The following is a 14,262-nucleotide window of genomic DNA, read 5'->3' as shown; positions in this document are numbered from 1 at the left end:
AATGTATTATCAAGGGAGTGATCACATTTTTTTCCATGTATTGTACATACAGGACACCCACACACTTGATGAGACTAAATAATTTCTTTCCTTGCTATTTTTTATTGCAGTTCACCCTTTCAGAAACACTAATGAAAAAGGAATGGCATAAAAAACCCAAGGAAAATAAAGATTTCCCGAAGATGAAACTGTGAATATGACCTGGGCTTCTTACCTTGGCAAAGGCTTCCCAGGTTTGCACAACTGGTTGGTTCAATGGTAGAAGAGGGAATTAGGTATGAGCCTTTAGAAAAAGAAAGTAAAATAATTAGAAAGGTTTGGCTACTGGGCATGAAACTATCATGTCTCATAATATATTATAACTTGCAGTGATACAGTCCTCTTCCTCATTTCTCTCAGTGGCAAAACTGAAACTGCCATTTGCCTATAAGACTGATGTGTTTTCATTTTCTGTTGTGGATGAGGAATCCATGAAAACCCCGCTGACTTGCAAGTTACAGTCACGTATTCTCCCCCAGTTTTCTTAGCTTTCGCTAAAGAACATCGCATTAAATGAATGCAGCTTGCATGTACTCTGTGAAATGGCTTTAAGCGGAGGGGTCAGTATGGCTATAGGATCTATGCAATCTTCATGAGTAATAGTGCGTGCCTTGGAGAAGCAACCACGCTCCTCTGCTGTAGCACCAGTTACCCACCACACACTTCTGAGTAATCTGCCTGTGACAGACACCAACCAGATAAAAGGTGATTAAGCTTGTTACTCTGCCCAGGGCGTGGGCGTGATTAATATTCTGGTATGCATGATTTATAAGCAGATAATGTTGTAAGTCAGTATCTCTGCTGAATTATTCACAACAACATGAACATACTTTGATGATCCGGAGACAAAACCAGGGCATATAAGAGTGGCTACAGAAAAAGAATTGGTGAAACTGCATTAATTACATTTTGTGTATCCCAGCGGTTCAGCTGCAGATACAGCTGCTTTTGCACACTGTGCTGAAGATAATGGGGCCATAGAGCATGGCATAATCTTGAACCTACTGGGAGCATTGCCCTTTATGGCTTTTGCTTTACCACTATAAGAATCATATTGACTCAATGAGGTTCTCTCATGAAACATTGTATCCTTCCATAAAATTAAAGAGCCACCACCCATCAGCTCATAAAGACAGCTAGGAAAACACTTCTGTGATGCAAGAACAGATGAAGCACAGGGCCTCAACACAGAAATCATGTCACGCCACAGCTACCATTACATGTATTGATGACAAAAATAGGGCAGAATTTAAAACATGTGATCCTCAACAAATATTAAAGCTCAGCTTTTTTTTTTTTTTTTTTTTAAATGGATTAAGAGATACAGGCAAATTCACTTCTTGGTACACTTCCTATGAACTCCAGGAAGGATGTTCTAAGTGAACGTACTACCTCCTGCGAGCGTGAGACTTTTTTTTTCCCCAAATGTATTTGCTAATATTAAACAGTCAATATCAAAACCTGTTGTAAGTTATCTCCTCTTGGTTCTGTATCATGGAAAGGTCACCTGAAAGCTGGCTTGCAAAATCTGTGAATCTTCATATTTTCTTCAGTGAGTATTTAAAAAAAAGATCATGATTTTATTTGGTGAAACTAAAAAAAATCCAATCCAACTTTACAAAACACTGAAGTCAGAAGACTGTATACTTTAAAGAGAAATATTTTCAGTGAATATATCCAATAAGCTTTTTAAAGCTTTAATTGGGTTGAGTTCTGGCCAGACTAGACTTTCCCTCAGTGTCCACTAAAGAAAATACAATGATTTGGATGCAAACAGATACTTGGCATAAGCTACTTTATGAAGCCAAGTGGCACGGTCCGTAATGTGAACAGCAGATATGGACCTGTGTTACAGCCACTTTGTGTGATACATCTCAGTCACTTCAAATCTCTAAAACTCAGACATCCATATCTGCTCGTCACGCTAGACTTTCTTTATAGTCAGTGGAGAGGAACAGGCACTCCTACAGCAAAAAAATTCTGACTTCACTGAGACGTCTTCTCCAGTATGAGATGCACTGACCTTTGGAACAGCCTTTTTCATTCCACTATTCATAAACAGCACTGAGGGCAATTAGCTCAGCCTGAAACATCATTCAGCTGCCTAAGGCAGACAGATCCCACCCTGAGTTAAATCTGACAGCAAAATTAAGAATGCCTCTGGCCTTTGGGAATGAAGGACTCATATGAAGTGTACATGAAGCAAATGCAATTGCAGGCATGGACAGACGTGCGGCCACATTACCCTTAAATGGAGTAGATCATATCCTGCTATAGGTGTACCCAGTACTGGCTCCAAAATCAGTACCAGAGGTTGATTAAATCCTTCTCAGTTTGCCTGCACTGAGCTCTCAACTGGTGTTGTTACACCGCTATCGTTACCTAGGCTACTTGTTTTAAAATTAGTCCAGATACCCAGGCTGTGTACATATACCTTTAAATGCAAGCCGTGCGAAGGTACGGCAATAAAAACAGAATTCCGTCAAGTCTTCCAGAAACACCCCACCATGATTGCACAGCTGTGAAAACATTAGTCTAAGGAATAAACTAGGAGAAGGTAAAACTATGAAAAGATTATCCAGAACAATTTGCCAGTGTTTTTATGCTCCGTAAATCTACTTGTAAAAGCTTTGTCTGAAGAACCATGAAAATAACACCCCTTGAAAAATGTAAGCACTGTTCAGGCACAGATATGTTGAGATCACTGCTAAATGCTTGGTTTGTTTTTTTTTTTAAGTAAGTCACATGCCGCTTTCTTGGGAAGCATTACTGGAGCTGTGTGAAAACCTCTCTTCTGCATAAATCCTTCCATTGCTGCTAAATGAAGCCTAATCAGTTAGAGTCATCTCCCCACTGCCAGTGGTTTATTCATGGTTGATAGCCTGACTCATCAACTCTCCTGTTGAAGGCTGGTTTTACAATGGAGGCTTTTATTCAAGAAGATGAAGGGAAGAAAATTCTAACAATTCCATCTCTGGGATTAGTAACCATTTTTGAAATGGCATTGCATGCAGTATTTTCTTTTAGGAAAGCTTGTATCATAGGGGGTGATTTAACATCTTCAAAAGAAAAATACTGACCAGTGAGTTTTCTCGTAGGCTTAGTTAGAGGAAATAACAATGCTTATATACAGATACATTTGAAGTGGCTTGTATAGACACCTGGGCCTAACATATGAACGTTAATATGCATTTTCTAAAATAATGTTCTGCTGTAAGGAAACTGCTGAACGATGACATCCCAAGGAATAAAGCTGTGGACTGAAAATAAGTGCATTGTTTCTATGACCAGAGCTGTGATATTACATTTGTGTCATGGGACTGTACAGTCTTTAACAGAAAGAAGGACAAGAACCATACTCCAGCCAAAATTAAATGAGACCGCAACGTTTACAGAGGTCTTGGTAGGTTGCTTAGTAGAAGTGTTGTGGTAGTCTTCACGGTATAACAATGTAAGAGGAGTAAGATTTTCCGGGAAGTTATTTTCTGTCAGATCGGTTCATACTGATGGAAACGCAACAACTTTTTTGTCCAGAACACCTTCATCAGTCATGGTCAATGTTTAGGTAAGCCTTTTCTTTGTTCTGGTAGAGGGGCGAAGGCACCTAGTTGCTTGTGTTTTTATAGAGGTGTTGCTTAAATGTTTTTAGCAGAGGCATGCTGAGCGCTGTCCTAGCAAGTCTAGCTGTGAATGAGTACCTCATGTTTCGGTTTGAGTAAACTAAAGCAAGCAGGATGGTTCTTTTCAGCCACCTTAATCCCTCGTGAGCTATTAGATACAGAAACTAGCACACCTTAATGATGCCAGCTTCTGTTTTAAGCTAAGGATTCTCAGAGTGCTGACAGATGCTTTGTCAGGAGACACTTATATTGACACTATTTAAGCTATGTTTAAACTAATAAGTAGTAAGGTGTCAGAAGAGGAAGAAGGCAAAAATTGGAGAGGACAACATTAGGTATGAAAAGATGCCACATGGTTCAGAAAGAACCAATATTTGTAACTGTTTACTTCGACTTCTTTTGTTTTTTTTTTTAACAAATGTGTATTTGCTACAATAGGAGGGCTGAAGCTCTGTGGACATGGAGTTTGATAGCAGTTGATTTTCACAAGCATCATATATGCGTGTATAGGCTACTGCTGGCCATGATTCAGATCTTCCCCTATGCATTTTATAATTATCCAAATATGTCTAAAGTTGTTACTAACCAAAACATTCTTTAAAAAAAAAAAAAAAAAGGTCCAAAGAGACAAAGATTTTTCAGTTTTGATCTTTTTTTCATGTGGAAAAAAATGTTCCAGTAGAAAATTGTCAACTAGCTGTAATAACATATACATATATAAAAATTACACCTGGACACTTATGAGAATCAAGTGTCTGAGCCATGAAATGAGAATAGGTTGGATGATGTATTGAAATTTATCTTCTGGAGTCATCTACAGGAAGAAAGACCTTCAGTAATTACTAATTAAAAGTAGGACTGATAATATGTTGTCAGGAAGATAAAACCCAATGATTTTGATCTAAAACTCTTCCTTCCTGTCTGCCTCCTCTAATTTAATCTTTTTTCATAGTTTTCCATCTCATATGCATTGTTGTTTTGTCACTGCTTTTCCTGGCTCTGCACACACAGCACAAGGCTAGCAAGTGCTCATTCTGGCTAATCAAAGGGCCAAGGGCAGGTACAAAAACATTTACTAAATGGTTAGTTAACACACATTTTTTTCTCCACACACCACTGTAATCTTACTTGAGGCTAGCAGGTACTTGCCTGTTATCCCCATTTCGTATGAGCAGAAGGCCAATAAACAGTTTGGAAAAACTTTGATCTGCAGATCATTTCAAGTAGCAACTCAATATACTTAGGGAACTTGTTCTTTTCCTTTAGGGAATCAACTCTATACCCTTTCAAAGTCTCTGTGTATGGTAAGAGTTGAGCTAAAGTCTAAGAAAGGTGAGACCTTGCTGTTTTTCTTTCACAGGAACTCTCTTTTTTTTCTGTGCTGGTATATGATATGTTCAGCACAATGCAGAAGTGTGGGGGGAAAATAAGCAAAAAAGATTTGGCAAGATGTACTCACCACAACTCAAATTGTTTTCTGCTTTCAGTGCTGAAGTTGGAATACTCCAGAATTCATTTTCCCAGTCTACAATGTTTCCTTTCACATCGCAGCTGAGGTTGGCCAGTGTTTGTGCATTCATGGTGAAATTCCAGAGGCGGAAGTTGTAAATGTCCCCATTTAGAGAGCTAACTTCATTGCTGTTAGAGCCCAGCACCAGTCTCCCGTTTCCAGGGATAACTTTGCCAAAGATACCCGGACAGTACACTATGCGATAGGTGTTTTTGGCATATATGCCAATACTGCCCGAGAAGCTATCCCCTATGACACAGAGCTGTTGAAATGTTCCCGTGAAAAACTCTGCATTTCGGGGCAATGCATTCTCAAGGATGCACTGTGTGCCTGACATGGACAGAAAATGGCCTTCTGTGGTCTTCCCGAAGCTGAAGAATTCTGTCGACAATGCATCAGTGTAGGAGAAAACCTTCCAGTCGTCGTTGTCATCGCTGCTGCCCTTGGTTGCTTCGAAGCACAGTGTAAACTGGCTAAGCTCTGGCACTGAGACAGTCTCTGCCACGGACACAACATCGACATCGGGAACCTGGGGAATGATGACTTTCTGATTCCTCAGAGACACGGCGACTAGAAGAAAGAGCAGATAAATAAATTAACAAAAAATAAATTCATCACCTAGAAATAAAGGCAGACTGGCAGCAGGGGTTAAAGTAACATTCATTAAATCAAACATTCATCAGGTGGTTTTTATCACTGTAATATACCAATAGCACACACAAAGGGGAGTTTGGCTTGGGAGTGCACTCAGCTGAAAATATGCACAGTTCCTTTCCAATGGCACAGAGAATGCTGTGCTCCACACAGTTAACAACCCCTCAAGTTGCATTAAGAGCAATATTAGGACATATTACCTACTAACTTCCAACTCTGCCTCAGCTCACTTTATAAAAATTACTACTCATTCATCTAGGAAGGATGCATTAGGCAATGGAATAAACCAGTTATTTGAAAAACACAGTATGACTTGCTTTTAAGATATATTATTTTAATTACTTGTCTGCATGACTGCATTACGCCAATGAAGTTCAGGCCTTGCTTCTTTTAAAGATCGCAACAGAAGAAAGCCCCCATTACATTCTTTGGCAAACTGAAGCCTTTTGTTCCTGAATTCAGCTAATGGGGTTCTGTAAAGCATTAGGCATCTTCTCATTTTGTCCCCAGCAGCCTTCTGGTTGAACACTGCAATCGTGTCTTCATGAATATTTATATCCAAGCTGTTCACTATTTGCAAATATTTGGGTCAGCAGTTTTGGATTTTGCACAAGTATCTAGAAATGGCTAGTCCTCTTGCAAATATGCACTGCAGTAAGGGTATTTAGGCATGGGCAGAATTACTCTGTCTCTAATCATTATTAAGTATTCTCATTTGCACTGGCAAAATGGCAGTCACCAAATGTGAAAAACAGTATCACACGACATACGCTTTTTCTCCATGAATATATTAATGACAATTCTGTTCACTCTACTTTGGAGAACATTATTTTTCAAAATAAAGTGTCGATATGCTCAGTTTTATTGGCACATTTATGGCAGCAAAATTCTTCTAGTAAATTTCTCCACAGAAAGCAGTTTAAGGTTATCAGTCATGCAAAGGCCTCGAGGTCAACAGGACCAGATTGTAGCAGCCTTCGGTTTTATTTCTGGCTCTGCAATTCTGTGGCAGACCACATCTCCAGCAAATGTTTGCTACCTCTTTTACACATTTTCACAGTGTATATGCTGGAAGTGAAACTGGTTTTTGCTAGACCTGAAGAATAACTGCCACAATAGTTAATCCCTAGTCTCCCCTGGGATTTTTAAGTGATGCCACAACACACGTATTAATTACTACACCTGTTCCCTTCTCAGAATGAAATAAAAACCTTTCAATATGGGAGGGTGAGACATGAGGGAAGGGTGACTGTGACGCCACGCTCAGGAAAAGAGACAGATATATGGGGTATAAGGATTCTGTGTAGTCTGTGGTATTGCAATTTCCCTTTGCCAGCTGCTTGCAAAGACTCTGAGCTCCAAACTACCATACTTGGATATACACAAGGACATAATTTGACCAATATATTATATAGTAAAATAACACAAAGCATTACACATTATCTGCCAACCCAGCAACCGGAGAATGGGAGGGAAGAGAGAAAAATACTGGGCTTTTATAGTTACTGGATTTACTTCACAGATTTTTTTTCCTTCCCAAGGGCAAAAGTATGTTGTAACAATTTTATAGATAGAAAATGTGTTCAACTCTCCATTGAAAACAGGGACATTTTTTTCACGGGTTAATTATACTGTAAGCTTCTTTACGTAACATGGAAAGTGTTCCAGAAGAAGTCTAAGGATTCAGGACTCGAAAAAGAAGAAAGCTCATTCATATGAGCACTGTCCAGCCTTTGTTAGGGTGGTCAGGGGAGTTATAGACCACCCGGTCACATTTAAACAGTATAGGAAGAGAAATAAACAGGGAGGATGTTGCTCTGGTACTGAACAAGTCTACTCAACTTTACTGTACTCATCTGATAGATTTAACCACTGGCACCTTCCCTGTACAGTGAAAGGACAAAACTGACAAGTATCTTGTCCATGTAGAGAAAACAGAATCCCGCCATCAACACCAAGCGCAGATCTCTTTCCTGATTACTGTTGCACAGCCAGTCATCATACTGATGAATTTCAGATGTTAGTATTGGAGAAGCTGGTTATTCTCTGAGGAAGAATATACATATATTCTTGGAATATTCATCCAAGTGTTTAGACTACTTTCAGAATTATGTTAAATTGTTTCTGTGAGGAACATAACTGGACTATAATGAACAGGGGGTTTTTTGGACACATTGCTATTTACTCACGAAGAAGGTACAAAAGTCTCGGCAGCCTGGGTGCAGCAGGAGCAACCAGCAAGAGGCAGCTCGCTGTTCTGAGATCCACATCTGCTCTTCTGGGAGTGCTGGGATGGCACAAAGCCTGCTGCTGATGCTTTTTAGAGCCCCTACCTTCCTTGCAGCTCACTGTCTCACATCTCATACACCCCTTTACACATAAGCAAGCCAGGAGCCCTAGATTGTATTTTACAATCCCTTGCCGGGAAAACTGCTTTCCTGCCAGTTGATGGGCTTTTCAGCATGGTTCAGTGCTCGAGTGGTGGCTTCTGCTGTTCCTAGCTTCACTGCTTTCATCTTCCCTTTCACTGATGCTGGAAGAAATGCATCAACTTTAATGAGGTCTGCAAGCCTCCACATACCAAATACCTGTTTGAGAGTTTTTTGTTACTATTGCACTGAATTGTGCTTTTGATCTGGGCTACTGCAGTACTACTCAACTGTGTGCTAATTTTACATGACATTGTCTCAAGCGTTTCTGTACTAACAGAGGTCTGTTGGCTCTCCTTCTTCTCCTTTTGGTGACTGAGCGACTTCTACTCACCAGTGGAGCTATTACTTATGCAGTTAACTATTACTAGAAATTTTTTTAACATGCCAGCTGTTCAGATGGTGTAAATTGACGTAATTCCCCTAAGACTAGCAAAGCTGCATTCATTTACCGCAGCTGAGGATACGGCCCATCCATCTGCTGTTGGTGTGCTGCAGGAGGTGACAACCAGGAAAGCCAACATTGGTGCGGGTGGCCAACTTGTTACGGATAACAGGACATGGTCTGTGAAACTCAGTTTGAAACCGCTCTCTTACATAAAACCAAGTGGTCACACAAAAGCTGTTCTATTCTCAGCTAATTCCCTCCCAAAACTCACTTACTCTCTTATATTTATCTTTCCCCACAGATATTTTGTCTCGTGTATGTATTGTATATTAGGACGTACCATTAATGTCTTTTTAGACATTAACCTTTAATGTCTTTTTTGACCTTTAATGTCTAATTTCTAGATAGCAAATTGCTGTGTCTTTGAATGGCGCTTTACCTTCCAATTTTGCATTACTTTGTGAAACTCAAAAGTGAACAAACTACTTAATTATTTACATGTGATCATTTCTGAGAAATGAAAGAAAATGTAACACTGTTCTCCTCGCTCTGGGAGAAATTAATGATTTCGCCCAGGTATCATGTTCATAGTAGCAACAATGGTGTGAGCTTGACAAAGGAGCTTTGAAACTCCATTGGCGACCTGAAGTGAGGGGGTAATGCAATCTCTCCGATGGCTTTGGGAACTCTTTGCAAGGACGGGAGAGCGTGGCACTGACATCTGCCATGCAGATGTGTCGTAATTTCAGTGCGTGTGTGCGTTGATGTCCTATTGTCTACATGCTTTTATAACTTGAAAGGAAAGTACATTATCATCCCTTTACCAAGCCCCTTTTCTGTATCCACTGCCAGGTTAAATGTTGCCATGATCTTTGTCTGTAACTACCTTCTGAACCCAATGTAATTGCACAACTTGCAATAAGCAGAATATAGTTATAATTTGCCCTAGATGCATGCAGCCAGCTCTCCTGGCATCCACGATCAAAATCAAGTGTCAGGTGAGAGTTACAGATCTGGAGTAATAAAACAAAATTCAGCAGCCTTAGTCCAGATGCTTAACACCATGCCTTAACACAGAGTTTCTGTACTAATATATATGTGAAACATTAAAATGTAAGTCACAGGTGAAGGTCACTGATAACCTTTACTCACACTGGGGAGTAGTCTTCTTATTCAAAATGAAAGGATATCTTCCAAGACTATTTAACTTTAATGGTGCTATACATGAACGTAAGGTACTATTCAATTTGGCATGGAGTTAGTATTTTTGCTTTCATAAAAATGCGTTACCTATAGGTATATATACACAAATGGTTCTCTGACTGTGTCTGTGGACCTTTCCTCTCCTCCTCATTGAACACATCTGAGGGCAACACTGCATCTTTCAATTCCAATTGTAAGTCATCTTATCCCTTATAGTTATACTTAAACATTAAAATATTAAAGAGGAATAAAGAAATAAATAATTTTGCATAATCTGATTGCATATCATTTTTTATTATCCACTTGACTTTACAGCTTCTTACAACACAGCAAGAGCTGCTATTTTCAAATAGAGAAACCTTTCAGAAAATTTGCTTCCACTTTCAGAAGAGAACAGGTGCTCCTAGAATTATTACTACATTCATTTTGTCAGCATGAAAGGACCTCAGTAGAAAGAAGTATTTTTAGCTACTCCGATATGATGTTACCTTTTTTTTTTTCAGAACTGCACACAAATTTTGCTGGTATAATCAGGACTACTTTTGTCTTATGATTCCCAGGGGTTACAATCTTAATTATTTTAAAATATATTATATGTGTAATAAATATTAAAAAAAATAAAGTCATGACGAAGATGTGTTTGTGACTGAAGATAACTCAAGCCTCCCTGCTCTGTGTTTCTACAGCAGGCAGCCAACCAACAGAGCATGTGTGCTACAATAATATAAATGCTCAATGCAATACTGGTATTCAGTCTAAGGTGACTTCAACAAAAAGAAAGCCTACTGAGAGCATGCAACTGTAACCATAGCCCTGAAGTGGAATGAATGGTGAGTAGCATATGGGGCCTGTAAGTGATCATCCTAATGCCCTCCTTTACCTCACTGCCCTTTACTGCCATGTGAGAGCAACTTCTAATTAGTGCTTTAAACAACAAAACCAACATCAATCACATGTTATTTGTACCCTTATCTTCTAGGGGAAAAAGGAAGAGTTTCTTTCTTTTGCAGTTGTTAGGCTTTTTAAAGTCTAAGCATTGCTATATATTTAAGGAAGGGAAAGAAAGGTCAAGGAACTGGAACGAAAGGTAGCCATTTTGCAATGCCAGTTCATCCCTAGGAGTTTGCTCTAGAGGCTGGAAGAACCCCTGAGAAGTTCTGCCTTCTGCACAAACTCCTCCCCACTGTTGGGCAATTCACTGGGCCAGGCGTCCAGGCTGGCCTTGTTTCTGGCTCAACTAAGTTCCCTCTCGTGCTCTCCTTTAGGTTTTTACGTCCCTCTGCAGGTACGCTGACCTGAAGGACAGGTGTCCTGCTTTCAAACCCTCCAGCATAAATCCGCAGGGAGAGGCACTGTTAGGCCTAAAATCTTTGCACGTGAAAAGTTTTTCTAACACACTTGATGCCATGTCCCAGAATAAAATAATTTCTTTTCATCCAAAGCAAAATAAATTAGTTAAAAAAACGTACAAGAGAACGCTGTAGTTTTACCCTGCAGCCTCCCCATCCTTTCCCTTCCCATGGAGGACTTCATTCCTTTGGGAACTGTCATTCTAATCCTTATAGGGCATTTCCTTCTAACATCTATAAAAGAGGGATAAAATGCTTTGTGTTTACTTACTTCGTACATAGCTGGCATTAAAACCTTTCTTTTGGATGCTGAAGTCACTTTTAAATGACACGATCATTTCATTTCCGGTAGAGTTATAGGATAATCCTTTGGCAGTGATACCACAAAGGTTCATTGGGCTTTCTCCATTGTCTAACGTCAGTGAATCATAAATGCAGCCTGGAGCTTCTTCAATGTCAAAATCGATAAATGTTAGCTGTATGATGAATCCATGAGGTGCTCGGATGATCCACTTGCACGCCTGGCTGTTGGGATAATCACTGGGGAAGCACGGAGAAGTGAAAACTCCAGAGGGGTCAGTTAGCACGATCCTACAGTCATAGCATCCGTGAGCTGGCAATAAAAACAGAGAAAGGCTGGAGGTCAGGAGGAGAGATAACTTAATAGGAAAGTAAATCATTAACACAATAACTAAATGTATTTCTATACTGAAAAACATAAACAGCGATAGGAGGAAGAAAGGCAGAAAAAGGGCTGGTTTCTAGTGGGCAAAATGCTGGAGGAATAGTACAGCAAAAGAATATTTTATATAAGAAATCTTACACAAAAGAAATATAAATTATACTGCTAAATATTCATTTGTGCACACAATATATATCTGCTATGTACATTAAAGCCGCAGTGAAAGCAACATTTTTTAATTCAGAGAGGCAAATGAATTCTTAAACTGCAACTTCTAAAAAGATGACTGGTATCATTTACATTTTTTGGCTGCTGGTCTGATGCTGACTGGTGGCTAGAGATTCCAGCCGCTCTGTGCCATGCTATTGTTTCCAGCGGAATGTCCCTGGAACGCAGCAGCACAAGAGATGGGCTGAAGAGCGGCAGAAGCAGCAGCTCTGCAGAGCTCTCGAAGGTTAGTCATCAGCATTTCCGGCAAATGCTCTCCACATCACCCAGAAGGATAGCAGTGAGCTACTGGCTTCTGAATCAATAGCAAATTACTGCACTCTTCCCATGCTGACTCAGCTCCACTGACGTATTTGTGGCAGTCAGGCTCTAAGAAATTCTTAGCCTATTCCTCATATTCCTTTGCTCACCTGCTGTGCTTATCCATGAGAATTTCAGGCCCTGTTAGTCCTCAGGGTTGTGTTTCTTGTTTGGTTTACATTTGCTCATTTATCATATATTTACTTAGTGTATTATATGACACAATTACGGTGAACTCACTGCTGCTAAAATCCGTAACAGTTTGCCAAAGCAGCACTGAACAAACTAGGTGGGAACTGAATATCGCCAATAGATAACCAAAGAAACTAAGTGGCACATTTATGCTGAATTACTTTGCAAACATTTCATTAGGCCACAATCCTGTGTCAAGTGCTGCAAGTATGAAAAAAATAGGACAATGTAAACATGCATTATTAGTTGCCCAAGCTAAAAGCAACTAAAAAAGTTGTCAAGTGTAAACTACATATGGAGCAGCTATAACATGGGAATAAATGCAACAAACTTCTCCAAAGAGCCCTTGATGCTTCTTTCCACTGCTTGGGTCCTGATATTGTTCAGTCACGTTCAAATGGTGTTCGGCCTAAGCAAATGGACCCTGACTCTGTGAAGTGGCATGGCAAAAAAAGGAAGCAGTTTACATCTGCAGGGAGAACTGCGAGGTGGATTTTACAGAGTTTTTATAATTTTTATTTGCAAATCACGAATTCATGTGGCCCCAAAGAGGTAAAGAGACTTAATTAATTGGTCTTTCAGAGCCAAATACAGGCTGGTTACATTAGAAAAGACCAGTGGATGCTTATTTGTTCAAATGAGAAAAAAAGATTGTCTGAAAATTTGCAGGTGGCTTTGGGAGGAAGTGGTGCTCATGACATTGGAAAACTTGATCTGTGTAGTATAAACAGGAGCCTGTCCACTCTTAATTTCTCTGCAAATCTTTACAGTCAGAGGACTATGCTCACCTGCCCCGAAACCCTGCTGTTCCATTTATCAACCAGAGAGGGAATATTTACTTATCAGTATGGTGACTATAAATCCTGCAGTTGTACAAACAGATGATGGCTTCATCCAGTGGATTTTGTACAGATAGGTACCAGTTTTCAGAGAACCACCCTAGATTGAGAGGAGGAGGAACAGGAAAAGCACACTCTAACCACAAGCCACTGTGGTCTCCTAGTCCAGGGCAAGTGAGCCTCTACAAGGCAGAGCAGCTGTAAGATGGCTCTGGCTGGAGCTGCCTCCAGCTGGAAGGCTCAGTGATTCACGCCCCTGCCTTCGTTATTGCAAGGATGAGGGCGACAGGGGCTGAGGATTTGGCAGCACGCGGCACCCACTCTCCTACTCATTCCTGCCAGACAAATAAATGACACAGAACTATCTGGGCAGTTGAGAGCTTTCCCTGTGCACCCAGATGGACCTGAAGCCAGGGACTAAGCTGTTAAGTGATGTAAATACATAAAGGAACATGGGTGTTAATGTACACTCATCCAGCCTAGGACCCCTAAAGTAAATCTTAAGGGCATTATAAAACATTGCTGAACCAGAAAAAATATGCCACTTGTCAGTAAAAGTGTATCTCTCAAATTGGTAGAATATTACATTCAACCTGAGACTGGAAAAGTCAAATTTGCCCATCAGAAAGAACACAGACATTCTTAAGAGAAGCCTGCCTTTATTAATTCTACTGATCACCATCAGCCAAAACAGGACTCAGCTCTTCTATTTATCTCTCTCTTAAGCATTTATAATTGTTTCTAAGCTGTGTAAAAAAAGCCATCAGAACACATAACAAAATACTTTTATCCCTGCTGTCTGTCACTAAATACTAAAACATAAATGTTA

General features: G+C 40.0%; 1 protein-coding gene across 5 annotated transcripts in view; it reads right to left on the bottom strand.

Moving 5' to 3' along the window:
* Positions 1–14,262, bottom strand: part of ADGRG6 (adhesion G protein-coupled receptor G6) — a 115,982-nt gene that overhangs the window by 59,796 nt on the left and 41,924 nt on the right. For all 5 annotated transcript variants that reach the window (XM_072855982.1, XM_072855985.1, XM_072855986.1 and 2 more), the window contains 3 exons: positions 11,464–11,805; positions 5,119–5,739; positions 215–283 (listed from right to left, as the gene is read on the bottom strand). In XM_072855982.1, the coding sequence (XP_072712083.1) occupies positions 215–283; positions 5,119–5,739; positions 11,464–11,805 (1,032 nt within the window). The remainder of the gene's footprint in view (positions 1–214; positions 284–5,118; positions 5,740–11,463; positions 11,806–14,262) is intronic.

Source organism: Ciconia boyciana, chromosome 3 (genome assembly GCF_034638445.1).
Source record: "Ciconia boyciana chromosome 3, ASM3463844v1, whole genome shotgun sequence".
NCBI classification, from domain to species: domain Eukaryota; kingdom Metazoa; phylum Chordata; class Aves; order Ciconiiformes; family Ciconiidae; genus Ciconia; species Ciconia boyciana.
The sequence above is the reverse complement of the archived record's forward strand: the minus strand, read 5'-3'. Positions and strand labels throughout refer to the sequence as shown.